This window comes from Miniopterus schreibersii (assembly GCF_964146895.1).
Source record: "Miniopterus schreibersii genome assembly, chromosome: 8".
In the NCBI taxonomy this organism is placed as follows: Eukaryota; Metazoa; Chordata; class Mammalia; order Chiroptera; family Miniopteridae; genus Miniopterus; species Miniopterus schreibersii.
In genome coordinates, this window is record NC_138109.1 from 74,205,008 (window position 1) to 74,231,578 (window position 26,571).

At 47.2% G+C, this 26,571-nt stretch overlaps 2 protein-coding genes across 2 annotated transcripts in view; one reads left to right on the top strand and one right to left on the bottom strand.

The window, feature by feature from the left end:
• Positions 1-4,457, top strand: part of TXNDC5 (thioredoxin domain containing 5) — a 26,895-nt gene extending 22,438 nt beyond the window's left edge. The window contains exons 9-10 of the mRNA XM_081146223.1: positions 1,524-1,653; positions 2,757-4,457. Of these exons, the coding sequence (XP_081002349.1) occupies positions 1,524-1,653; positions 2,757-2,879 (253 nt within the window). The 3' untranslated portion in view covers positions 2,880-4,457. The remainder of the gene's footprint in view (positions 1-1,523; positions 1,654-2,756) is intronic.
• The window catches only part of BMP6 (bone morphogenetic protein 6), a 137,289-nt gene continuing 114,989 nt past the window's right edge, over positions 4,272-26,571 (bottom strand). Inside the window, exons 3-7 of the mRNA XM_081146224.1 lie at positions 19,315-19,463; positions 18,456-18,653; positions 6,807-6,883; positions 5,882-5,992; positions 4,272-5,789 (exon numbers count right to left, since the gene is read on the bottom strand). Coding sequence (XP_081002350.1) covers positions 5,640-5,789; positions 5,882-5,992; positions 6,807-6,883; positions 18,456-18,653; positions 19,315-19,463 — 685 coding nt within the window. The 3' untranslated portion in view covers positions 4,272-5,639. The remainder of the gene's footprint in view (positions 5,790-5,881; positions 5,993-6,806; positions 6,884-18,455; positions 18,654-19,314; positions 19,464-26,571) is intronic.

Genomic DNA, 26,571 nt, shown 5'->3' on the forward strand with positions numbered 1-26,571 from the left:
CTGCGGGCCCATCGTGCTTTTCAGCTCAGTAGCCAACCCTCCAGGATCATGGTTGGGCAGATACTCCATTCACACCTAGGTGGTTGTAGGAAATAAGGAAACGTTACCTGGTGCTCCTGTGTTCAGTGTGCTTGAGTGTGGGTGGCATTCCTACACTGTTATTTATGGAGGGGGAGGTTAATTTATTTTGAAGTTGAGTCTGCTTTTCAGAAAACAGGATAACGGGGGACAATTATGACGGCCATACAGAGCTTAGGTTCTGTGGCATCTGTGCTCCAAATAGATTGCTTGCTTTGGTTAAATAAATATAGCTTTGCTCCTTAGTCTCTTTTAGATGTCATAGGGAAATCTGGTCGAGCTCAACTTTCTGTTAGAGCCATTCAGTATGTGACCTGATGACCTGCGCCTTCCTCCCACACGGCGTGCAGAGACCGGGGCAGAGGTGGGCTGCGTGCACGTGGTATGAGACCAAGGCACCCCGAAGTGGCCCAGGACTTCCCGTGAACTACTATAACTCTGGGTGTCCTTTAATTCCTTGAAACCTTAGTTTCCTTAGCTGTAAAATCAAAGGATGCTTTGTCTTCACAAATGAAACATTCCATTTGGGAAAGCAGAGTGCTGGGGAGAATGTTAGATTCCGTCTTTAAAAGCAAACAAGTAAGGTCACCACGTGTCATTTTTGCTCTTTAGTTTGTTTCGTTTCACATATTCATGAGAAACCATAATAGCAGGGATAGAGTTGGTGAGCCCTGGCAGGTGTGGCTCGGTTGGTTGGAGCATTGTACCGTGCGCAGAAGGGTTGCAGGTTCGGTTCCCATTCAGGGCACATACTTAGGTTGCAGGTTCGATCCTTGGTCGGGGTGTGTACAGGAGGCAACTGATCGATGTTTCTCTCTCTCCCCCTGCCCTTCTAAAATCAATAAAAACATATCCTCAAATGATTAATCACCTAAAGCTGTATAGATCAAGTTTGAAGACACAAGATCCCCCTTTTATTGCAGGGCAGCAGTTCTTGTAGTGGGGGAGAGTCAAAAGAGGGACGCAGTTCCTGGCAGAGGGGAGGGTTTGACCGATTTGGTCAGGGCTCAGTGCTCACCCTGAATCACTGAAGCTTGAGGGGAGCTGTGAAGTTGTTTTGAAATGTTGAGACCATAAGCAATCAAATCTAAAATGTTTTTGGCGTTCAAGTGATTAAAAAAAAATGTTTGGAGTCTCTCGTTTCCTGCTCATCTCCTGCTCACGGTGCATTCATAAACCAGTTAACCCAATTTACGTGTCATGGAAATGGTCTCAAAACCCAGACTTGTTTTCAGACCAGCTTGTTTGTGTCAGGTTATCCAGACGTCTACTTGGGTTGACTGCCTGCCTTGTTTAGGATGGGGAGGAAGAGAATCGGAGACTTTGGTGTTTTATGAATTTCTAGGCAATTGTTGACTGCCTCATAGAAAAGCAAAGCTTGGCAGCGAAATGTAGGCGAGTGGCCTACCCCAGGACTGACAAGGCTGTCATTGTTCTGTTTCCAGGTGTGGCCACTGTAAGAATCTGGCTCCTACCTGGGAAGAACTCTCTAAAAAGGAATTCCCTGGCTTGGCAGAGGTCAAGGTCGCTGAAGTGGACTGTACTGCTGAACGCAATATTTGCAACAAGTACTCGGTGGGTACCTGTGGATGAAAACACTTATGGGGATGCTAAGTATTGGAGCAGATCCCACGTGGAGCTGGAATCTGGTATCGTGGACTCAGCCAAGATAACTCACACTGCTCTTGTCCCCTCAACAAAGCGTTTCTTGTGTCCTTTTGAGGTGTTTTGTTTTTTCATTTTGAAAAGGAAAAGAGATGCTCTCTGAAAGAAAGGCTTTTTCCCTCTGTTAGTACACACACCTCAGTGGGGATTTTAGGCCTTGCCATCTGGGTGAAGGCTGGGAGGTAACTGAGACTCCACCCTGGGGAGTGGGTGTCCCCTGACTGCACATTTTCACTGACAGACAGCTGCTTGTAGCCTTAATCAGATACCGAAGGGGCTTATTTTTTTGACCTAAGCTAGCGTTCTGAAGTCCCATGGCCGAATAAAGGAAGCATTTGAACATAAACTTCCTCAGGGCTGTACCCACAGGCCAGTCTTGTGCTTGGATTGTTCATGTAACTGCTGCCTCCTTTCCGAGCAGTTAGCACCATCTAATAGCCCGCAAGATTTGTAATTTGTACTCTTTTGTGTTGCTTTCTTAAAACACTTTTGAGGCTTCTGATGTTCATTATCTCATCAGATTGAGAATAGGATGTAGCACAGAAACTTTTTACTTATGAGGAGATGCCAGTCATTTTTTTGTGCCTTAAATTCTCAAAAGAGAAAAGAGGTGAGTTTCAGCTGGAAAGTCTATCTCCTTGAGGATCTGCTACTTAGTATGGCCCCCCAAGTGGCCTGGACATCACCAGGCAGCTGGTCAGAAATGCAGGGTCTCGGGCCCCACGCTGACCTTCACCGGGGCCCAGGTAAGCGCGTGCATAGGAAGGACTGAAGCTCCACCTCCAGGGAGGGCATCCCTTCAGCACTAGTCGAGACTAACTTTGGGTTGGAAAGTGAACAGCCTCATGCCTGCTTTCTGAACTATCTGGTACTTTTAAACGGTATGTACATTTTTAAAATTTAACCATAGACTTTCCTGGCCACAACCATAGGGTTTTTTCTGGTTCTCTTTAAGAAGTAATTTGTGTATCATTCAGACCACTGGTTTTCAAACTGAATTTTTTTCTTTAAAGGTACGAGGCTATCCCACATTGTTGCTTTTCCGCGGAGGAAAAAAAGTCAGTGAGCACAGTGGGGGCAGAGACCTTGAATCGTTGCACCACTTTGTTCTGAGCCAGGCGAAAGATGAACTATAAAGACGCAGGTGACGTCGCCTCTCCTGCCGGGCCCCTGGACCGAGCGGAGCAGCATCAGGTGGTGGTCACTCAGAAAGCGGAATGAACCGAACTTGTGGTATCTTTGTGTGTTTTTAAGCCAACGCTCTCTACAGATTCTTTATTAAGTTTCTCTAAGTAAATATGATCCCTTTGCAAACTAAGTATTTTCAGTGGAATCTATCATCCTCTTTAACCTTCTCTTGATGGAATCTAAATGGCTTCCTTTGAGACTAAAATAGAGTTGAGGAAAATCAACTTGCTGGACTGTGTTTGGCTCCTGAGTGATTTTGGTGAAAGCATCATCCAAAGCATAGTTTGAACTGCCCACGAGCCTGGAAAGGTGGCTGTGTGGCAGTACTGACGTTCCTCTCATCTCAAGGTCACAGCTGACTTAAGGTGGCTGGTCTGTGCTTGAAGCAGATTTAAAAACAAAACCCCACAACTCTAGAAGATATCTTCACGGCCACTCCTGGATTTTGTTTTTGTTAATACTTCTCTCCTGGCAAGAGGTTTGCCTTGATGAAAGCAATGGTACTTTTGACATGTGCCTGAGTAAGTTAACACTGATGCCATAATCTTACATGTATGTCGACATTTGTCAAGTCAGTTATTACTGTTCAAGGGATACTTGTTTGTTTTTCATGGGTGAAAGATTTCATTAGCTATGTTAACATTAAGTCAGGATCCATGTGAAGATTTAAAGTCCACGTTTAAGTCCATGTTTAAGATTTGTTATCTCCCTTGGAAAATGTGGGCATGAAAAGCTCCACAAGGCTCATCCTGACTGTTCCGTTAACTCAGAAATATTCTGGTCTTTCCTGTCACCGGGGGAAGAAGACTAGATGAGCTGGTCCGGGTCGGGCTATCGGGGCCTAGGGGACTCGGCAGCCCCGCTACAGGGCCCTGGTGAGGCAGTTTCAGTTCTGCTCCTAGTTCATCCCTTTAGAGACTCGCTGGACATTGTCTGCCTTCAAGGAGGTTGACCCTCTGCTGTATGAAGAGTGGGGTTAACTTGCCCCTAAGACCAAAGAATGAAGTAGGCAGGGCTGAGTCAGAGCTGAAGCAGGCTGTGCTTCCGTCAGAGCTCGCGCTGTCGTAATTCACGCCACCCGGTCGTCAAACATTTTACCGTCACCCTCAGAAGTAACTAACCATAGGACTAGGCTCCCTTAAGATACATACCTGTATGTTCTTTGCCATCAAGTGACTTTTCACAATAACCCCTCTGTGTCCACCACTCTTCACCCCACCTCCTGTGCTCGGGGGAGCTAGTCACTTGGCACAAAGTAACTGGTGGTACGAATCTTAGACATAAGACCACTTCTGCTGTCTGCGGCAGATGACAACAGAGCAGGATCTCGACCAGCCTCTGCCTTAAAGGAAATCTTTATTAATCGTGTGCGGTTCACAGGTGTTCTCTTAAAAAACCCAACTTTTCAGGAGAAGCACAATCCTCATGAGTGGCTTCCACTTTGCATCACGAGTCTTGTATTGAAAGAAAATCGAAGTGGTACAATTTGTTTACACTATGATACTTTCTAAATAAACTCTTTTTTTAAAAAAAGTCTGGTCTTTCCTTAAATGTTACAGCAAAAACAGATATAAAATAGACAATAAATTATAGTTTATATTTACAAAAAAGCTGTAAGTGCAAATAGTTATAGATCATAAATGTATTATTTAATCAGTTTAATATGAAATTGGTTTCCTAGTACATGATTGTGAAAAAGACATTTTAAAAATATTCTAAGATTTAATCTGAGTCTTACTTTCTATAGGAGAAAACTGATTTTGATTCATAAAGAGCATGACCATCCAAACCCACTCCTAAAGGCTAGAGCCCCTTGCTCAGGGTATTTCCTTCGCTGGTTCTCACCTGTGACATGGGATGCTGTACAGTGAAAGGGAAGGAACTGTTCTACTGAAATAGATGGGATATGAGAGCCAGCATTCCTGAAATTAATGTGCTTTTCAGAGAGCCATCCCGAAAGGAAGAGGCACAGAGCTACTCTCGCATGTCACATGGTGCAACGATGGCCATTAAAGTTGCTTCTCACCCGTGTGGCCTCACTTCAGAGCACGAGCAAAGAAAACAGCAAATGGGGGAGGACTGAGGTGTGGAAATCGCGTGGTTGGTTTTAACCGAAATAATTCTATTTTCACACCAACAAAACACCACAAACAGGTAACAGCAATTACTGAGACACAAGGCACTTCCACGTGGCCCTGGTTACCGCTGGGGCTGTTGCTATTATATGAAACTGACCTTCCTGGGAATGAAATCCACGAATAGAGGCATTCCCTCCCTCCCCCAGTTTCTGTTAACTGTAAAATCTATTTTTGAGAAACATTACTAAACCAGCTGATACTTGAGCTAAGAATACTGTTATACCTTTAAAATTTTCCTTATTTACTCAAGAACACCACAAATACCTTGATTTAAAGCTGAAACTAATTTTAGTGGGCTTTTTTGGGGAAAGAGGAACCCTTCAAAGTTATGTTTCTGCAGTTACCAGACTTCATAGTACAGACATTCAAATAGCTTCCTACAGACCAACTGCTCACGTTCACTATGTGGGCAAATCATCACTGAGGCCCTTTAAATCATCCTTGGGCAGTAAGGCACCAACCGGCATGAAGGGGTTGCAGAGTCATCCCACTTGCACTGCTTCTGTGCTTAAGGCAGATGGAATCTAGGAATCCGCGGCAGTGTTTGTGACCCCAGCAACCAGCTGCGCGTTAGTGGCATCCACAAGCTCTTACAACCATATTTCTGTATTTTTTCAAGATGACATTGGAGTTGTCATCAAAGTAAAGAACTGAGATGGCATTTAGTTTAGTTGGCGCACAGCACGGTTTGGGGACATACTCAGGATTCATAAGGTGAACCTGTTCCAAAACAGAAGGAGGGAAAGGGTCCATTAGGAACTACACCTGGCCTCGTGCGCCTCCCTGTAAAGTACAAAAGGCTCAGAGCTCACCAGGGTCTGCACGATCGCGTGGTTCGTGGCATTCATGTGTGCGTTGAGGGGGAAGGAGCATTCTCCATCACAGTAATTGGCAGCATACCCCTTGGGTGCGATGATCCAGTCCTTCATTTAAAAAAGCAAAAGCAAGCAACAAAAAGGTGATGAACATACACTCCTTACATCACCTGTGCTCTCAGTAATCCTGTGAGAAAAACTACTCACATGGACAGGTAAGGAGGCAGATGCAGAGTCAGTTTCACACTCAGGGGGCAAAGCTAGGGGGTGAGCCTGCTGGGCCTGAGTCTCGAGCCCTTGCTCCTTCCACAGGCCCACACAGCGCTGAGCTGCTACCTGCCTGCGAAGCCTGGAAGCACATAGGTGGCTGGCTTTATGTGCTTGGACCCAACAGTGCCTCCCCAGGAGCCCTCAGTACTCCCTGTCATGATGCCACCTGCATATGGAAACTATCTTCTATCACTTGTCATCTGAATTTGCTTATAACTAGTGATGACTCTCAGGTGTGAGGCAAAACAATTGTGCTCTTCTGGATAGTTTGGGTGAGCTGATTTATAGCCACTGCAGAAGTTAACCATTGATCCAACCCTTTCTCAAAATTCGTTTAAATGCCCAAATGTAAATACATACCCTGTGGGCTTTGAAAGAATAAGGAAAGAGTACTGGGAAAGAGGCTACTGATTTTGAGGTACACAGAGCTGGGGCTCCCTGGAAAGGTGCCAATAAGGGCTGTGTGCACACTTAAGCCAGGCCTTCACCCAACTCACTCCAAGAGCCTGGGCATTTGGAAGGGCTCCTGTTTGCCTTCATGGGAGGAACCACCTCAGTCCTAGAGCTCAAGGTCTTGATGATGGCTGCTGCCGTGAAGATGAGAAGAGACTGCCGAGAAAGGAACTTTGTCCCCCTTGTTCCCAGAACTCACCTGCCATCCCAGGTCTTGGAAGCTCACATAAAGCTCATGCTTCCTGCAGGCTGTTTTTAATTCACTGCTGTTGTAATCTGTTGGAAGAGATCAAAATATGCACCTTTACCTCATTCATTCCCTCTCAAGGCTCTGTACTAGGCTCAGGATAGCAGTGAACAGGGCCCCTGCTAGACGCCAACTTGGTCGCCAAACAGCTCCGTCAGGTTCCTGATTGCTCGGGTGCTTCACACACACTCGCTGTCCTCCAGCCTCGCTGCCGGGGTGGAGCCCTTTGTCCTGCCCTTAAGCAACAAATCCTAAGGCAGTAGTGCCGGTGAGAATCTGCTCAAGTGTATATGCTTCCTGTGTGTGATTCAGGAGCCACCAGCCTGGCTTAACGTAATCACTGGCCGGAGGAACAGCAGTGCCCTGATTCGTTTAGGCCACCTGGAGTGGCTCTTGTGTGACATCTCTCTGCTAGGCACCATGGTAAAATGGGAGGTGGGTTAGGCAATGCTTTCATCTCCCAGGAACTCAGAGGATCAAAAGGGTCATGTGAGACATGAACAAGTCCAGGGTGGGAGGGAGAGGAAAAGCAGTTCTACTGGAATGGATTTAAGGATATGCAGAGGAGTCGGTGGAGATAAAGTTGGAGAAACTTTATCTTAATTGGCCTAGAACACTAACCAAAACTATTTGGACTTTCTACCACAGGTATTAGGTAAGGGAGTTTTTGTCAGGGAGTGACGTGTTCAGAGCTGGGATTTTAAAGGATTGATCTCATGATGGTGGTTGAGAGTTTCAGAGGGGGAAAGATGAAAGGTAAGAAGACTTTGGAGAAAGGTTCTTAATCTAAAATGGACTTTGAGAGCCTGAGCCCATTTGCACAAGCTACCCCTGTCCTTTTTTATCACATGAGCCAGTAAGTTACCTGACTGCTTAAAGCCTGTTTGAACTAGGTATTCTATTACTTCCACTCCTGGCCCTCCTGGCCTTGAAGCAGAACCTTACATGCAGATTTAGATGATTTTGTAAGGGAAAGAGACAGACAGTACCAACTCAGCCCAGTGACCCATCCTGGGAGGAGAGACAGGCTACCTTTCTGATTCTGAGGTGGTTTCAATTCTAAATTTATTCATTCTCCCCACCTCCCTTCTTCACCTCACAGAACCACCCTTGCTGTAACTTCAAGTACCTGGGAAAAGTGAATGCAAAACCACAGAGGGAAATTTTCACAAGGCAGGACACCACCGACTCTCTTGGTAAAAACAAGCAAGCACCCACCAACACTCCAAATCAAGACAAATACCTCCTGTTGAAAACAATCCCTCAGCGAAAATAATCAGCCACACAGAGAAATAAAGTACCGAGAGGAGAGTTGGAATGCAAGACAGAAAATATAGAGCCCCAGGGGCTGCAGGCAAGAGTAGGCTCTGAATGGGGTTATGAAAAAGAATATCTAAAATAATGAAAGAGATAAAAAGAAATAGAACCCTAAAGCAAGAACATAATGGAAAAAGAACAGGTGAGTTTGAAACAGAACCAAATAAAACTTTATAAAAACCATAATCATTGAAAATAAAATGGATGGGCTAAACATCGGATTAGATATAACTGAAGAGAGAATTAAAGAATTGATCCATATATTTGAAGAAACTTCCTAAAATATAGCCTAGAGTCAGATGGCCAGAAAATATGGCTATTTGTAAAAAGATGTAGAAGACAGACTAAAAAGTCCAATGTTATGTCTAATAGGAATCTTTGAAGGGACTAATGAGGAGAGCTAATTGCTGAAGACATAAATGTCTGAATTTTCTAAAACTGAACAAAGGCAAACTCCTTTAAATTGAGAAGGTGCAATGAGTCCTAAGCAGAGTAAATAAATTCCTATCTAGCCACATCTGGTAAAACTAGTATATCAAACACAGAGAAATTCTTAAAAACAACCCTGAGAGATGAGCAGAAAATTACCGACAAAGGAACACAAAGTAGACTGATAGCAAATCTCTCAGCAGAAACAGAGAACACAAAAAATATAAAAAACTATGCCATCAACCTAGAATTCCATACTCAGCTGTAGCGGCCATTTATTGTTTTGGCTACCCAGCTTCTAGGAACACCTCTCATTTGGGGGAATTCCTAGATAGGTGGAAATCAAAGTCCCATTTCCAACTACTGTCTTTGTCCCCTGGCAGTCAGAGTACAGGCTTCTGACTTCATTAAAGCTGATCCAATGCACCCACTTTTGAGAGAGTGACTCAAAGGGGAAACTAAGAATGGGTGGCATGGCAGCAAGTGTTCAGGGTGATGGCCCCAGTGGTAGCATTCAAACCACATGTCCCCACGACCAGGTCCAAGCTAGACCTTGATTCTGGGTTTGGTTCTCCAGCCTCATTGGTTGGGTGAGTTCCTTGATACACTTAAATTATTTTTCACTTTAAGTAAATTAGAGTTTGCTTCTATTCCATGTAACTAAGAGCCCTGACTAGCTAAATTATTATCGATAGTCAAAGAATAGGGAACACAGGGTGAAGCAGGCTCACTATCTCATATAGAGTTGGTGAGTCCATCTTTCTATTGAAGTATCTTCTAAGCAGAGACCTGAAGGAACTTTGGGAGCAGAGTATGAGTCTATCTGGGGGAAGAATAATTCATACAGTAGGAATGACAAATGCGAAGGCCCTGAGGAAATACCTGTCTGATGAAGGCTGTTATGTGTTTATTAAAAACCCATATCCTCTCTCTACCCCCAGCTATCTGATATTCCCAGCTGCAGTTAGGTACGGCCATGTGCTGAGTTCTGCCCATGAATGTGGGGAGAAGGCAGATATGCTGCTTCCAGGCTGGCCTCCTAAGCTCACCTGCAGCCCTCCACTTGCTTTCTTCTCCTGCCAGCTACAGTCAAGGGTCTTTGAAGATTCCAAGGCCCTGGATCCCTTGTACTCTTGAAAGTGTCCTGGGTTAGGTAAGTTATATGATTCCCCTACCTGTAGTCTCTGGAATATTCCCTGTCCAACCTCATTTGGTTTGTGTCTCCCAACGTAAACTTCCTCCAAAAGGCCTTCTCCGTGCGGGAGACCAAGATCACCCCCAAAATCAAACTTGGAATTGGTAGCCATGTGAAAGGTAGAGATTTCTAGGATAGCTTTCCTTCCCAGGCCCGTGAACATGGGCAGTGTAATATAATAAAGAATATACCTGGTCTTCGTCCTGGTTCCTGGCACAGAGCTACGAAATGCATGGAATTTCCTAATTGATAATTCCAACTCTGGTGGGTCCCTAGATAGCTTCAGGGTGGAGGCCAGGCACCAGAAAGACCAACCACATGATTAGTGGGATGGGACTTCGGACCAGCCTGACTTGCATGGAAGGAGACTGGAGATTGAGTTCAGTAACATGGCCAGTGATCGAGTCAATCCTGCATAGTAATGAGACCCTATAAAAACTCTGGACACTGAGGCTCTGTGGAACTTTTGTGTTTGAAATTTTTTTTGAGAGAGACAGAAACATCAATTTGTTGTCCCGTCCATCCATGTATCCATTGGTTGATTCTTGTATGTGCCCTGACTGGGGATCAAACCCGCAACCTTGGCATACTGCGATGGTACTCTAGCTAACTGAGCTACCAGGCCAGGGCCTTCTGTGGAACTTTTGGATTGGAAAACAGATTGGAGTGCTGGGAGAGCAAACCTTCCAGATTCCCCGAGAAGACATGGGCACCTCCCACTCCCACCCACCCCGCTGCAGAGCTGCCCTGTGCATCTCTTCCATGCGGCTCTTCCTCATGTGCATCCTTTATAATAAAACTGTAATCATAAGTATAGTGCTTTCCTGAGTTCTGTGAGTTGTTCTAGTGAATTATCAAACCTAAAAGAGGGGTGCTGGTGGTCATGGAAACCCTTGAGTTTGTAGCTGGCATGTGAAGAAAGAACAGTCTTGTTGGGGACGTTGCCCTTGACCTTGTGAGGTCTGTGTCAACTCCAGGTGGTTAGTGTGAGGACTGAATTGGATTGTAGGACACCTCATGGTGTCAGAACCAAGAAAACGACAACTTCTGCATGTCTGGATTTCCAGTATCTTCTGCTGGACAGAACCACGATGACGCAGGGAAGAATTTCACTTCTGCCCCCACCAACAGTTCCCGCTGTCTGAGCCTCCTGCTAATTTCGCTCTCTCAGTGCTCAACAAAGAAGACTTTCTCTGTAAGAACAGCTTTTTCTTTTAGAGCTAGATACTGGCATTTGCTGTTAAGTAGAAACTGAGGGGAAGAGAGGGGAAGGGAGGAACTTGGCTCTCCTGTTTTTCTTCCTACAGACACTTTCAGGCCACACCGAAGTTTCCTTATTACTCCATGTTAAGTGCTGGCAAAGGATGTATAAGTATTTGTGAAAGTCAGTGTACTCATAATAATACTATCTGCTGCTCAGGGGCCAGGACCCTGAGTTCTGCAGTGGAATTACACTGCCATGCATAGTTTTGTTTCATTTTTAGGGATTTACAGATTGCAGAAAAACATTCTCCCTCCCCGCTCCCCGTTATTTGGTTAGATGAATGGTCTGGATAGAGCCAGTGAAAATTTATGCAGTTAAAATTTAACAGGCACATAGCCACTGCAGTGGGATAAACGAAGGCAACACAGCTTTGTCCAAATGGTTCACCAGTCAAGGGCAGTGCAGAGAAGAGAAGCCATAGAGCTGAGGAGATGCAAACAAACAAACAAACAAACCAGAGCAACAGACCAGAGGCTGACAAAACTACCCCCAAGGGCAGCAGTCCTCGGTCTGACTCATGGGCTGCCTGTTTCTGAATCACGAGAACCAGCAGGGCGTTAGCTCCCTGTCCCAGACCTACACGCCAGAATGATCGAGAATCTGCGGACACTGGACCCTGAGACACTGTCCTCTAGAGGAGGCTCCCATACAGGTGGTAGCATCACCCCATTCACACACTGCGTCTCCAGACACCAGCACTCCCTGCACATCTCCAGGATGCAGCTATGGTGAAGGCCGGTCTTGGTTCCGAGAGAAATTTTTGAGGGATCTGGCTCTTTCAATGTGGAACATAAAAGGTGAAATCTGGCTCTCTAATCATTCCATGTGACTCCCAGACCTAAGAGTGGAGGGCAGGGCAAGTGCCACTAACTCCATTGGGATTCTGGCCCAGCCAGACTTGGCCCAAGACGGTCATCTAGAGAAACGTGGCCAAGCAGGGCAGTCACAGGTGGGCTTGAGCAAAACACTGTTAAGTGATCAGGTGACAAAATATAACAGTAAGAAAACCCCCAGGACTTAATCAGGAGAGAAGCAGTTTCCCTACCACAGGCTCTCAAGCTTCTGCTTTATCAGAAGCATGTCAACTGCCCTTAGCAGCCACTTCAGACACGGCTTCGGCAGAGAAAGCCTTGGATACGGTTGCCTTAAAGACCCCCATCCTTGCTCTCATCTCCAAATAAACATTGCAAACACTTAAACTGGCTTTAAATGGAGACTTAAACTGGTTTCATCTCACAGGAAGCTTCAGAGGCTGCACCCGGGGGAAGGTGAGAAATGGTCAAGCTCCAAGACTCGCCTGCCTGGTTGCCCCCTAAGCGAGGTCCTTTAGCAGTAGCTCCGCACTCCATGGTGGGAAAGGGACAGTGACTGCCAAGCAGACAGCTCAGTCCCTCTCGGAAAGAAGGGAAGCAGAAGAGAGTTGAGGAGGGCCAGGCTCTAGCGCCCAAAGTGTGTCTCTTTTAAGTCTTCATTCTTCCAGTCCTTGCTAAAGGAGGCTGGCATCTCCTCCAGGCCTCTGAATGATGAAACAAACCAGTGGTACTGAAACACACAGAAGCATCGTGTCCATTGCTAACGGTGAAACTGGTCACCGGTATCTTCCATTTCCCACCGTGGCTGGTGACAGGAGGGGTCAGGCAGTCCAGCCAATCACTTAGCTTTGAAGGAGGCGCCAGCGCCCTCAGTGGCCTTGGCATCAGTCTCCCAGGCCGCATGTGTGTCTTCATGGTTTGTGATTCTGGGTTACCTAAGAGCCAGGAACACCGGGGAGGTGTTGGGGGGCCAGCGCAAAACAAGCTGCCTGAAGGTGTGTTTTCCTGGGTCCTGCGCGGAGGGTGGGGATAGGGGGTCAGTCACATCTGGGTGGCCCAGGGGCCGATGCTGCGGCTCCGGGCACACAGAGCTCTTCACGAATCCCTGAGCTCATCCCCAATCCCATCTTCCTGCCCCTCCCAGGCCACCGTGTCCCCCTTCTGTTCCATTTCTACATTTCACGCAAGCTATGGCTGAGCTACGGTCTTCTTGGTTCTGGCTGGGAGCTCTTTCTTCTCTGCTGCTGGGCCATGGCCCCGACACTCACCTCCACTGGTGACAGCCTGTACTCCCTGACCCTGTGTCTGTTCCTTCCTATGATGGCTGGGCCCACGTGACAATGTGAGCCACCCCACGAGCCCCACTCAGCTCAGGGCAAGCAGGACACTGCAGGGGAGTGTCTCTCAGTGCCCGCAGGACAGGGTGCTCCATCCCTGCTGCGCGCAGCCAGCTGGCCTGCCACCTCCTCACAGCATCTCTGTCCCCAGGCAGCGGCCATGTACATTGCACGTGTTCTCCACCCCAAACACGAGGGGCACATCCCACAGCCCTAAGGGGGCATCTGGGTTAACTCCATCAGCAGTCCTTGTGTCTGGTCCTCCTGAAAAGCCACAGACAGTAAAGCGCAAAGGAGCCCTGTGCTAGGAGAGCCCGGGCCCCCTGCTGGTTTCTTTCTGAGGCTGTTACTAAGTGCACGGGAGGCCAGGAGAGTCTCAGGGGCACGAGCCCTGCAATGACCCTGCCATGCAGGGCAGGCGGCTCGCTGGGAGGCTGCACGGCCAGCCTGAGGGGCGCCATCACGCCAGAGTCAGGGCCATGCAGCTACGGCCTGGGGACCCCAGGGAGGCAGCTGCACCTGTGTCACAACAGCCTAAGCCCAGCCCAGGTCGCGGGGTCCGGGCAGCCCACCCACTTTCCTTTCCAACCACAACAGAGGAAGAGAGAGAAACAACAGGGAAGCCATGGGGAGGGGAAAGGGTAGAAATGAGACAAAGTCTGGGCAGCCATCCAGAGCCAGGTGAGAGGGAAGGGGGAGAGGCGCAGGCAGGTGGCAGGTGGCACCTCCTCGCTAGGGCTTCTGCAGAGGGGCCCCTGGGCATGGTGGGCTGACCTCTGACCTCCAAGGGCCATGCCAGCTGCAGGCTGCTGTCCCCGCTCAGCAGGAAGATGCTGGCACGGCAGGCCCTGGGGACAGAGTGGCATGGTCCACGCTCCTTCCTGGCTTTTCTGAGCTCAGGCTACAGTCTTCCCAGAGGAAACTTGCTTTTCAGAGCAAGCAATTCACTCCTTTTATTTCCCTCCTCCCAGAATGACAGAGGAAGGGTAACAGCAGCTGTGAAACGGCACCTCTGGCTTCAGTGGCCTGGCCGCTGTTGCCACATCTCCAGGCCTTATCAGTCCCGTCTTATCCAAAACAAGTACCTGGCTCCCCGACTCCACGATTAACAGCCACCGAGAACAGGCTGGAAGACCCCCGGTTCCTGTGCCACCGCCACGGCCGGCCGCAGGGGGCCCACTGGGGTCTTGATTGCCAGTGTCGGTATCTCATAAATTGTCGGGGGGGAACAACAGCTTAATTTTCAGGGTCTAGATTTTGTTTACAACCTGGATGGTAGCACGAGAGGCAACAGGGGGGTCCTATTCTCCTGACGCGCCAGGATTTCACCATCTCCTGAGAGTCCAGTCAGTCGGGGTGGGCCTTGGGCCTCTGCTCAGGCTTTGTCTTGATTATAGAAGAATACGAAGCTAAGTATCTCGAAATTAGACAAATGCTTCCCTTGAACACTGAACTTTAAGACGCCTGGTGCTCCATGTACCTCTACCCTCCCCCCCCCCCCCCCCCCCCCCCCCCCGCCAGTTCCTAGACTGAGTGTCCTGGCCCCAGGACCCCCTCAAGAGCTGGGGACGGTTGGTGAATGACTCAGCAGCCCCTGGTCATGCCTTGTTATTACTGCCTTTTAGCACCACTGCCTTTAGCACCTTTGTAAGGGTGAGCCCAGGGGTGGGACAGAAGGTGGCTTTCCAGTCGATTTCACTCCTTGATAACTCTTATCCTAAAGGCACTTAATGGCAAACGAGAGTCGAATATTATAAACAAGGCACCTGAAGTGATTCGAATGTTCAGATCACTAATCCCATACGTGTGCTCCATAGCTGTGGAGAATTAAGATTTGATTTCATTTGGAAAGCCCCGAACAAGCCTCTGCTTCTTGACTGAGGCATCTGGAAGCCAAGCTGCAGGGTCTACAATTTTAATTTACGATCAAAATGACAAAATTCCCCACTCCTTTGAAGAACTATAAACAGCCCATTCTTCCCAAGCCTTGGATGTCCATGGGGGGTCCTCCACCCGGCTCTGGCACACCATCCTGTGGAAGCCAAGGATGACCTACTGGGGACACTTGCTGGGAACTGAAAGGCCAAACACACGGTGATCTGTAAGAATGAGGCCCCCCTAGTTCTGTGGACGGGAGGCCCCTGAAATCTATAGCAAAAGGTTTCCTAGTCATAACAAAGCGCCCAAGCCGTTGCTACCAAGCCGTGAGTTCTGGTCACCTTTCTTATCTGGACGCGTACTGAATTGTCTCCATCGGAAGTTCAAGGGATAGAAGTTTCGAACTATCAACAAGGTCAAGAAAGTAAATCTAAAGGCACCACAGCCACATCTCCCCCAGGCCCTTAAAGACCCATGTTTGGGGGGCTGGAAAGGGGCGGAAAGAGGAGTGACTGTAAGAAATGCTAAGAGGCAGCATTTGAAGAACTCATTCCCAAGGACAGACAGAGTCTTGAGAAGCTGCTGGTTCACAGACAGCCGGCAGAGCTGGGTGGCGGCAACATGGACATCACGGATGGAAGGGGCCTGAAGGTCATCTAATCCAATTTGACATGAATTGTTGTTACAAGAGGCAGAAAATGTTTCCAAACTACCGCTGCCAAAAGAAAGAGCAACTGTAAGTCACACTGTTGGCAGCCAGCTGGGTAACATGGCAGAAAACCTCGCACTCACCAGCTGACTTGAAATCGCATTAACTACCCCCTCCCCAGAGATATCTTGGAGAGATCCTGGAACATCAGCTAGGTCAGTGGCTAGAGTCACCACATGGGACCATCGCTCAAGGCCATTTGCTCGCAGCCCTCATAATGGATGGGCTAAGGGGTGTCACAGTCCCCCAGAAGACAAATTATGAACCCTAAGAGAAAGAGGCTACAGAAGAGGGTGAATGGCAGCAGGCAGAGACTCCAAATGAAGCCAGAGAGTACAGGGCCCGCGAGCCCAGCGGGCTGGTGGAAAGGAAGACTGAGAAGGAGTCACCAGATGGACCAGAATCCCCAGGGGGCTGCGCAGCATGGCTTGGACCAGGACTAGTGAGAACGCCAGATGACACTGTCCAGATGGTACTCAAGCCCACTGCAGAAGTGCACCACGGCCAAGGTCCACCCCTCATCTGGAGTAGGCGGCTGCAGAGCAGCAAGGACGAGTGAAAAGCATCCGGGTGACTTCACTCCAAACCCGCTGTTTGGTGCAGGTTTCGAAAGTCCAGCTTAAAGGCCAAGTACAGATGTGAGAGCAGAACTGGTGGGCGGTAGGGAGGAGGCAGATGGACTGGTCCTGCCACCTCAGGCATCTGGGGCTCAGTTTCAAAATAGCCACATGTTTCCCGGCCGTATTTCACCCTGACAGCGGGCAATTCCATGGATCGTGTTGACTCCTTTACCCAGATGCAGGGAGTTCTCTAGAGGGCTTCTCCTGGTGGTGGCAGAGGAGAAATAGTAATTCCCTGGGAGCACACTGTGGAAGAAGGGGGGCAGCAGAGGCACAGTAATCTCTTCCTTCAACCTTCCGAAGGATTTACAAGGGGAAAGGCCCGCCTGGAGCCACACCAGAGGCCACAGCTTTTTGTGTCTGCAGCATCTGCCTGGGTCACGAAGGCCCAGCAGCATCTGGCCCCACTGCGGCCTGGAGAGAAAGCACAGACCCACGGCCCATTTCTCGGGGTAACAGCCCATCGTCCCCGAAGTCCCTTCTCCAGGAGCAACAGCCCCCTCTGCACTTCCACTCCCACGAACGGCTCGGATAAGTAAGAAGGAGCGAGCCGGACACGCACGGAGCACTTCAGTGGGCCTCGCGTGAGCGGTTTCTCGGGCCAGCCTCAGAGGGTCTTTGAAGACAGTGAGAGGAAAGGAGGAGCCTCCACTGGAATATTTTCTTGGGGGTGGGGGTCTGGGCCTTTACACAGATGAGGCAGGAGGTATCTGTAATGAACGCTTTGCCTTAGTGCTGCTGAAAGGGGCAAAGCAAATTGGAAAGTACTAGGTGGGAGGCACGGTGGGAAGACCAAGAAAAAACCAGATATACTTGCATCTTCTTGGGAAATAGATACACATTAATATTCATCGTTAATTTAAACTCATCAAATTGGGGGAAAATGTTGAAAGCAACTTCGAAAAAAAAAAAATAATTGGGTGACACTGCTAAGACCAGAATCAGAGACATGTTTTCTCAATTTAAAAAAACTCCAGTGTGTACTGGGGATGTTGAATAAACCAAGTGAAATTTTAATTTTAAAAGCAATCAACATTTCAAGAGCTGCCTTCATGTCTGAGGTCCCAGCACCGAACTGACCACAGCTCGTTAATGAATTGAAGCCTACCCCTGGCAGAGCACCCGCTGTCGTGCCCAGAGGAAAACTCCGATTATTAGCTCTGTTTAGGAGGCTTCCTCTGAAGTGAACAGAGGAAAGCAATCATTCCTTCCTCCTCTCTTTTAAACCTCAACCCTGACTGTTTCCAGCGGTAAACACAGGAACACCCATGCTGTGCAACGCTTCCAAGAAACGCCAGGATGACAGGAGGCAAAATGTCACATCACACTGGGTGGTGAATCCTCAAGTTCCACATCCAAGTCGCTGGTTTAAAAAAATGGCTTATTAAGTCAGGACGTAAGCTGAAGATACTTCTCCCAAAGTAAAGCTGGGGAGCTGTATGAACTCTTTCTGGCCACCGAAGATGACAGTTTTAAACAGTCCCCTGGAAGAATGAATGCATCCTCCAGAAGTATTTTACGTGCTTCCCGAGGATCCTGACATAGGCCCCGACAACCTACTTTCTGCCACTGGATGCAGCTAATCTTCGAGTGCCATTATGAGCCAGATCAAACGCTTCTCATTCAACCCCAGCAAATCTGCCGAGTAGTAACCATCCCCACTGAATAGATGAGTCAGTGAAGCTGAAATGGATCGGGTTTGTCCAAAGTCACAGAGTAATAACAAGGGAAGCAAGCTCTCTGACTGAAAATCCCATGGTACGTCATTAACTTCATGCTGATTCCCGCAAGATTTAAACAGCAGAAGAAAGCCCAGAACCTGCAGGCCCCGGCTTTAGAGTGAGATGTGTCTGGGTAACAAGTATTCCCCTCTGATGGCCCTAGGAACCCATCTAGATCACTGGTGACAATGACCAGGCACCCGCAGGCCTCTGTGTCTGCCGTGCAGAAGCTGTACAGCATGTGAAACCATCCGCATGTCCCTGTTCTCTGAAAGGCCTGAGAGCCAAAAGGGGACAAACAGACTCCACCCAGACCTACCTGAGGCGCTGGAGACCCGGGACACGTCCTGGGACTGGGTGGAGCGGTTGCGACTCTGCTGCCGGCGCCGACTGGTGGCTGACCTCGTGGTGCGCACGTGGACCTCGCTCACTTTGAAGAAGGCCACCATGAAAGGCTGCTTGTCATAAGGGCCATCTCTGCCCACCAGACCCGCGGCTCGGGGGTTGATGCTGAGTCCTTGAAGGCAAACCAAAGCGCGCCCCCTTTATTCCATGGAAACTCTCCTGCAGCTGCATAACCCATCCTTCCCGGCCCCCCGGGGACTAATCATGAAGCATGAGTGTGAGGGGAAAGCATGTGCATTCTCAGATCGCTGGTGGTACCCTCCGATGGACAGGATCAAAACACTCCTTCCAAAGGTCTGTGAATCAAAGCAAGGCCTCGGGAGGGGCCCAGGCTCTCCCATTCCTGCTGGTCCTTTTCCTTCATATTCATCCCAACCAGTGAGGCGACTTCACGCCCAGAGCAAGCTCAGTCTGAGGGCCGTGAAGGGCCTTCGACCTGCTGAGCTTCAATGCTGCAGGGGGAGGGGTCTGGAAGGGTTCCCGCGCAAACCTACTCAACACTCAAGATTTAGACTACACTTCACTTTTCTCTTTATCTCAACATCATCCACCTGCCTCTGCCTCTGAGCACTCTCCTCCTACCTTTTTTCTCTGAGCCTGGATCACCTAACCCTCTCCTAGTCCTTCCAGGAAAAAGTTTTGCTTTTCAGCAGTGGTTATAAGGGAACAGGAAAGGAGGTCATCTGAGCCGAGGACTTGACTATAAACCCCGGTTCTCTCATAACTGTTGTAAAGGATGACAGCGACTGTGGGCCTGATTTTGGCAAACTTACCATCCCGAGTCACCACGCTCAGCTGAAGCCCCATGTTGTGCTGGGGGGTCACGACCCATAGATTGCTGGTGGCCGTGATGTCAAATTCCAGCCAGCCTTCTTCTGAGGCCCACACTACGCGGGTGTCCAACAAAAATAGGTCAGAGTCTCTGAAAGAAAAGGTGGCACGGTGAATAGCATGCTATCCCACCAGCTCGCTCTCACGCAGTCCTGCCTTAGTGTCGCAATAAAAGATGCCGGGGTCAGATCAGGTCCACTGTAAAGCACTGTGCACAGTGACCTGCAGCAGCTCCGGTGGGCGTGGTGCCACCTGGGACACGTGCTGACACACCTGGAGAGAGTGAATGCGCGCCCGGGCACCTCAGAGGAATCAGCTTCCTCCGAACGTGGGAGGGCCCCCGGCATCTCCAAAAGCCTCGCTATGGCCTCTTACCAAATCTTTTGTAGAATTAGGGTAAATGACAGAGAGACATAATGTTGCTTACTGTATGGCTAATGGGCTCTAAAAAGAGAGAAAGTGGGGGGGGCAATGAGAAAAAGGGTTAAGAAAATATTAAAATCAGCATCAGTATGAGCAATGACAAAGTTGTGCTTTGCTCATCTGTTTTTAAACTAGGACGTGCCAATCGTCACATGTTAGTTCCTGTGAAATATGGAGAAACAAGAAGCCGCATCACAGTTTGGACTAATCATTGGCTCTTTCCCCTTAATTAAGGCATCTGAAGGGTCTGTGGTGTCAAGTCCTCTCATCGGGACTGTGCAACGTGGGTGAATGTTGAGTGAGTTTAAAGTCTGTCCCAGCACAGCTGCGAGCCAGGGCCCGGGTTCTCTGAGGCAAATGCGCTGAATCCATTCCTTCCATTGGGCTCCACAGGGAATATTTTTACATTTTTTACCATTTTCAACTAACATAACCCTAGGGGTTGTGAGGAGCTGGAGTGAGGGTTTCTTCCTGCTCACCCACATGTCACATTACGGCAGTGTCTGGGGACGGTCTTCTTCGTGTGCTGCAAGGACACTGAGTCTGAGTTGACATCCCAGGGTCACTAGCATGAAGTGGCCTGCAATGCCCTGGAAGGGGAAGGGGCATATTTTGGCCATGGAAAGATTCAAGTCCCCTGGTGCTGGAAATATTTTGCTGCAGTATCTTACAGGACAGAAAAATTACTGGGATTAAATACTAAATTTAAGATGAGCATCTCAATACTAATACAGTACATTTAACTCAGTTATAAAGTGCTTCCATATTCTTTACTACCCTCAGTCTTTAGAACAATCCTGAAAGCTCGGAAGAACATCATCCCCATTTTACAGCTGGGGAAACTGAGACTCAGGTGTGAGGTTAGGGTCATGAAGCCAAGATAAAAAACTGGTAAGTGAAAGAACCAGCCAATGAAAAGAACGCGGATTCAGAGTTCCCCACAATGACACCCTGCCTTCTGAGATTATGAAAGATGACCTGTGACAAGTGAATACAATTTATCTCTAGTCTGTTGAATGTTAGTGAGGCCAGTGAGACATCTGAGTTAAGAATTTCAGATTTCTCAGAGGGAAACATTTTTTCCTGTTTACATGGCTCAGAGTTAGAAGAAAACTCTATTGTCTTCTCCAAGCTGAAAACAGTAGGTACGGTTAAAAGTCGTTTACTCAGCTGCTGGACGGAGTCTGCAGGGGGCACATTCAGGCCTGCCATCTTTAAAGCACTCCCTGGCCGTATGTGTCACACCCCCTGTTGACAAATTACCCCCCTCCCCGTTACTGAGGTTACTGTGAGCTGGGAGTCGGGGTGTCCATGGAAAACAGCAAGAGGGGGTTGCAAGTCCAAAGCTTTGAAGTTCAGATGCAAGAAGACATAAATCCTGTTCTGGAAAGTCAGAGAAGACCCTTATCCAGCAATAACACAGCCACTACGCACAGCCCTGGGAAGAGGAGCCTGGGCCTGAAGGAGGCGCGGCCCAGATGCACAGCAGAGCAGCACATTCTAGAATAAAGACCTCTGAGAATTTCAGGGCGTGAGGCTGCCCCTGAGGCACAGAGGACCAGCCCGAGGGGCTACTGCCACCGGTCACTTGTTGCTATTTATAGAGCCTTGATGATACATACTCTGGGTCTAGATTAAGACCACCACTGCCACGCAGTGACACAGCCAGGGTGAGGAACTTTCTGAATTACAGCTTTAAGAAACAACTTTGCTGGCTCACCCTCAATGCTTCCAGTAACTCAGGTATTTAAAGGACATGATTTATGGCAAGTCAACAAAACGGCTCTGGTCTGACCTACATCTATTTACTTTTCTTCAATGATGCATGGCTTTCTTAGCCTACCAACCCTGTACAAGTGCAGCCTGAAACAAGATGCACCCAGTTTTCCCATGTGAAAAGCAGGGGTTCCCTTCTGAATCTCACCGAAGCGGGGCTGAGGTCTCCATTCCCACCTAAAGTCTGAGTTGCCTCCTGACCGAATCCTGGGGTCTGGCCAATCTGACCACAACTGGATTACTGGACCCTCCCACGGAGAGGATAGACACTCACATGAGCATACTGTAAAAGAAAACCCTGAACAAGAGAAAGATAACATTTTGAATGAATTAATTGCCTATTTTGTTCTCAACGAACTGATAGATCCATGTTTCACGATGAATATGCCTTCCATCTTCAAAGATACAACAGCGTTATTCTCAATGTTACCCCAACTTGAGGGCATGGGTTTTCTGGGCAAATGAAGATCTCAACAATTAATAAGCCTAACAAGAGAGTTCTAGAAATTGAAAAATTCACCCTAGCGCTAGAGTTGCCTGACCAGCAAGCGCCTCATAAGACTTTGAGAATTAGTGTTTGTGGGCAAGGTCAACCCTGTGTGGTCTGTCCCCACTCACAGCCTCCAAGGCACCGACCCTTGTCAGCGATGCTCCATCAGGCCGAGAAGCAGACGGCACTATGGGCAAACCCCGGGGGTCTTTCTCTCCTTTGCCCTAGAAGAAGGTCAGGAGGCATCTCAGGTCCTGGCTTTGACCTTTCCTGACAAATGCCATCCATCCAAGTCGCACTGCCCTGGCTGAAATACAGCTGGGCTAGCACTAACCCCTTCACCAGAAGAACGTTCTTCATAGGGTGGAATTTGTAAGTTTGAAGCAAGCAGGTCTGTGCAATATTTGAGAAGGTGAGTCCGTGGCTTATTTCTTTATTTCACGACATATTCCTTTGCCGTCTCTGGGGCTGGACTTACCGGCAGACTGAGACACAGACCACAGTCATATGCTGATGAGCCAAGCTCATGCAACAAGGACAACTCAATTTCCAAATTGGATGGATGTAAAAACAATTATTTTAGAAAATTAGACAGTAAAACAAAGATTTGTACTTTTTCCTTATGTAATGTATCATATGTGGAGGATTATGTCTAAAATTTTACCACTAAAAAGATAAAAAAGAAATGTAACTTGAAAAGATAGCACTACAACTCAGGGTAAACTAACTGCTACACACACACACACACACACACACACACACACACAGAGATTTGAGTAACATGGATGAAAGGACATTACTATATAATTAGCTAAGTTCTCATTGATTTTATGTCACTTGATATCACTCAAATTTCACCTCCAGGACTAGCATAGCATGAAGAGAAGGTTCAGATATCAAAGGGCTATTTCATCTTCGACAAACCAACACAAACCACTGAGCTGTCAGGATATTAGCACAGCGGGCCTTACACGGTGCTTACTACGAGACTGTACTAAGTGCTCTCACATATGTTAACTCCTCACAACCACCATAAGAGATAAATAGTATTAACAGCCCGGCCGGGCGTGGCTCAGCAGTTGAGCATCGACCTAGGATCCAGGCGATCAGGGTTCGATTCCCAGGCAGGGCACATGCCCGGGTTGCGGGCTCGATCAATGACTCTCTCAGCATTGCTGTTTCTATCTCTCTCTCTCCCTCTCCTTTCCTCTCTCTGAAATCAATAAAGATATATTAAAAAAAAAAAAAAAGAATAGTATTAACACCATCACAGGTTGGCAAATAAGGAAACTGAGGAACAGAAAGGTTAAGTAGTTTGCTCATGGTCACACAGCCAGCGAGTGCAGAGCTGGGATTTGCAACCAGTCTATTTGGCTCAAGCGTAATGTTCTAGCCATCACAGCAGCCATTCTCCAGTTCAGCCTGCATTGGAATCCCCTGGAAGCTTGTTAACACACAGACTGCTAGGCCACCCCAGGGTCCCTGGGGTGGGGCCTGAGAATTTGCATTTCTAACAGGTTCCCAGGTGATGCTGATGCTGCTGGTCTGAGGACCACACTTTGAGAGCCACTGAACGAGAGCACACGCCCTCTCTCTTAAATACGGGTAGTGTTACCTTCACCTGCTTTTCAGACTGAAAGTTCAAAGCTATCTGCTCTCAAGATTTCTTGCTCCCCTCCTTAAGCAGTGCAAGGCAAATGTGGGCTGCTCCACAGGTAACTGTCTGATTGTCTTATGGACTCACATTACCCTCAGGGACTTATCAACCTAGGCTGATAACTGGAATCACAGGTGAGACCAAGTTCAAGGTAGCAGGATTAGGAGGCGGCTTGCTTCTGCGTGTCTAAGACGGGGAGAGGGCAGAAGGTAGAAGATGATTTTATATACATTCATGGCTACCTAACCTGTCCTCTTTGGCCACATAAACAAAATGATGTGCCCACAGACTGGGGTACACTCCAACATGCCATGGTGACAGTGCACAGATTAAACAAGGAGTTCTGCCACCTTTTATACATGTCATGTGCAAATCTTAAATGCTTTAGTTTTCATCACCAATCCTACATTTCCATGTCCCTTTCCAATATTGGGAAATAAAGCAGCAACAATACTGTTAATTTGTGATTTTTTTTTTTTTTTTAAAAAGATGTTTCACAAAATAAGCTCAACTACTACTACGGCCTGCCTCCCACAGCACCAGCCATCCTGGAAAGGAGGTGCGTGCACCAAAGCAATCCACTTCTGGGAATTAATACAGAAAGCACAGTTTCCAGAAATAAAAACCTATTTCCTTTTCTCTTTCATGTTTACCAAGTGGATAAGCAGTTCCCAAACAAGAGTTTCCTCTGCCCACCACACCCTGGCTTCTCCTCACCCCCAAATTTAGCATTCTTTTGAGTGTATGCAATTCTTTATGACAGCTTTAACTCCTCACTGTGCCTTTGCAAAGAACAGAACACACACAGGCTGAGGAACAAGGTTTGGCAGCTTCTTGAGCCTTTACTTTTTAAATTTCAGGTAGATCATTCTAAGTATAAATAATATGCACTTCCCTAAAAAGATAAAGCTAACTAGTTACATAACCCGAGCTGTAGGTCAGCTGTATTATCCCCTTTTCAGGGGCAAAGGAACAAATACTGAAAAGTTCAATGCTTGCCGGAGGCCCACACTGAGCGCGCCAGAGATTATCAAGTCAGCAGTAAGATTTCAGGAGTCCCTGAGGATCATACCTGTGAAAGCCAGATACAGAAAGAGAAACAGGTGTGGCTGTGCATGGTGATAAAAGGCTTTGATTTTCTTCTACCAAACTACAATAGTGCTCTCCTATCCTGGCTTTCTCAAATTTGCCCTTCTCTTCAAATAAGAAAATAGTCTCAGATATCTCACTTTTATCTCAGTGATGATAAAAGTACACTTACTCCACTTCAGCAGGCAGCGCTGAAAACCAACAGAATTCATAGAGCAATCAGTCTATAAAAAATGCTTTTCCAAGGGAACTATCCTCTTAGATCCTGGAACTGGATCAACGACTGGGTTCAGGTCTTGTTTTCAGAACTACACTGTTTGGTTAATGAATCAAATATCAACATTTGTGGGAATTCATTATAAAGGTTTCCAAGTAAAAATACGATACTTCAGAGATGTATGCTTCTGGCTATGATGTATCAAACTACAACTCCCACTAAGAACAAGTTTAAAAAAACAAACCTGTTTGAAGTTATCTTAGAGCAACCGACACAGTCAATACTTGATGAGTCAAGATCTCAGAAAGAAGGGAAATGCAGTAAGGTAAGCCCTGTATTTGCTATTGCCTTTTCATCTCAAAGCATTTGTTAATTCTTTGCGTGAGGCACAGATGCCAAACAGAAAGGAGCAGCAGCCTAGAGTTCGGAGCAACGTCACTGGCTAGGGACCACTAGAGTTTACGGCAGCTAGGACTTGAAGGGCTAAGGTCCCAGAGGAAAGGGTCTGCATAGAAGTGAGCTCATAAATGTGATCTCATAGAATTTTGGGTTCACTTCCTCTAGGACCTTGGCTCTTCAAGTTCTGGCTGCCTTGAACTCCAGTATTTTGCCAAATATTAAGCTGTGTATGCATGGAGTAAGAAGCTGAGAAAACAAGAAAAAAACCCAAACTGCTTAGAGAATAAAAAGCAAAGCAGACTTTTTGGCAGTCTTATAATGCTGTGGAGTTAAAAATTAGAGTTCAGAGCCCATCAAGGAAGATGGGCCCTGGTAAACATCCTTAACCTTCAGCTGAGATGTCTAAAGGAGACGTCTAACCTCTAGGAGAAAGAGAAAACCAGAAACAGATGAGTCTTAACACATCCTGCAACCCAGACTCAACTGGAAAAAAAGAACAAGGTAATCTGCTTGCATATTGTCTGCTTTCTAGAAGAAAATAAAATCCAGTCTGGACGAAGATAACAGTATCTAGAACTGTTTTTCATAAATAATGTCAAGAATTTAATTTTTAAAAATATCAGACATTCCAGGAAACAAAACCAAATGAGGAAAAATCAAGGGAACAAACAGATAATGGAAATAGATTCACAGGTGTCCCAGATAATACAGTTAATTAAACATGATATTTTAATCTAGCCTTATATAAAGAGGATAACAGATCACAAGTTGGCACTGTTCCAGGGATGTGAGGTTGGTTTAACATTTGAAAACTTTTAATGTAGTACACTACATTAACACTATAAAGGAGAGAAATCATATCATCTCCAAAAATTCAGGAAAATGTTTTGATAAAATTTTACAGCAATTTCTAATTAAAAAAACTCTTAGCAAACTAGGAATAGAGAATAATTTACTTAATCTGATAGAGTATCTACAAGAACATTTATAGCAAACATCATCCTTAATGGTAAATTATTAAATCTTCCCTCCTGCCCTTAGATTAGAAATCTGACAGGGATTTCCAATCTGAGATTAGAAATCTGACAGAAATCTGAATGGAATTCAACATTGTACTGGATGTCCAGCTAGCACAACAAAACAAGAAA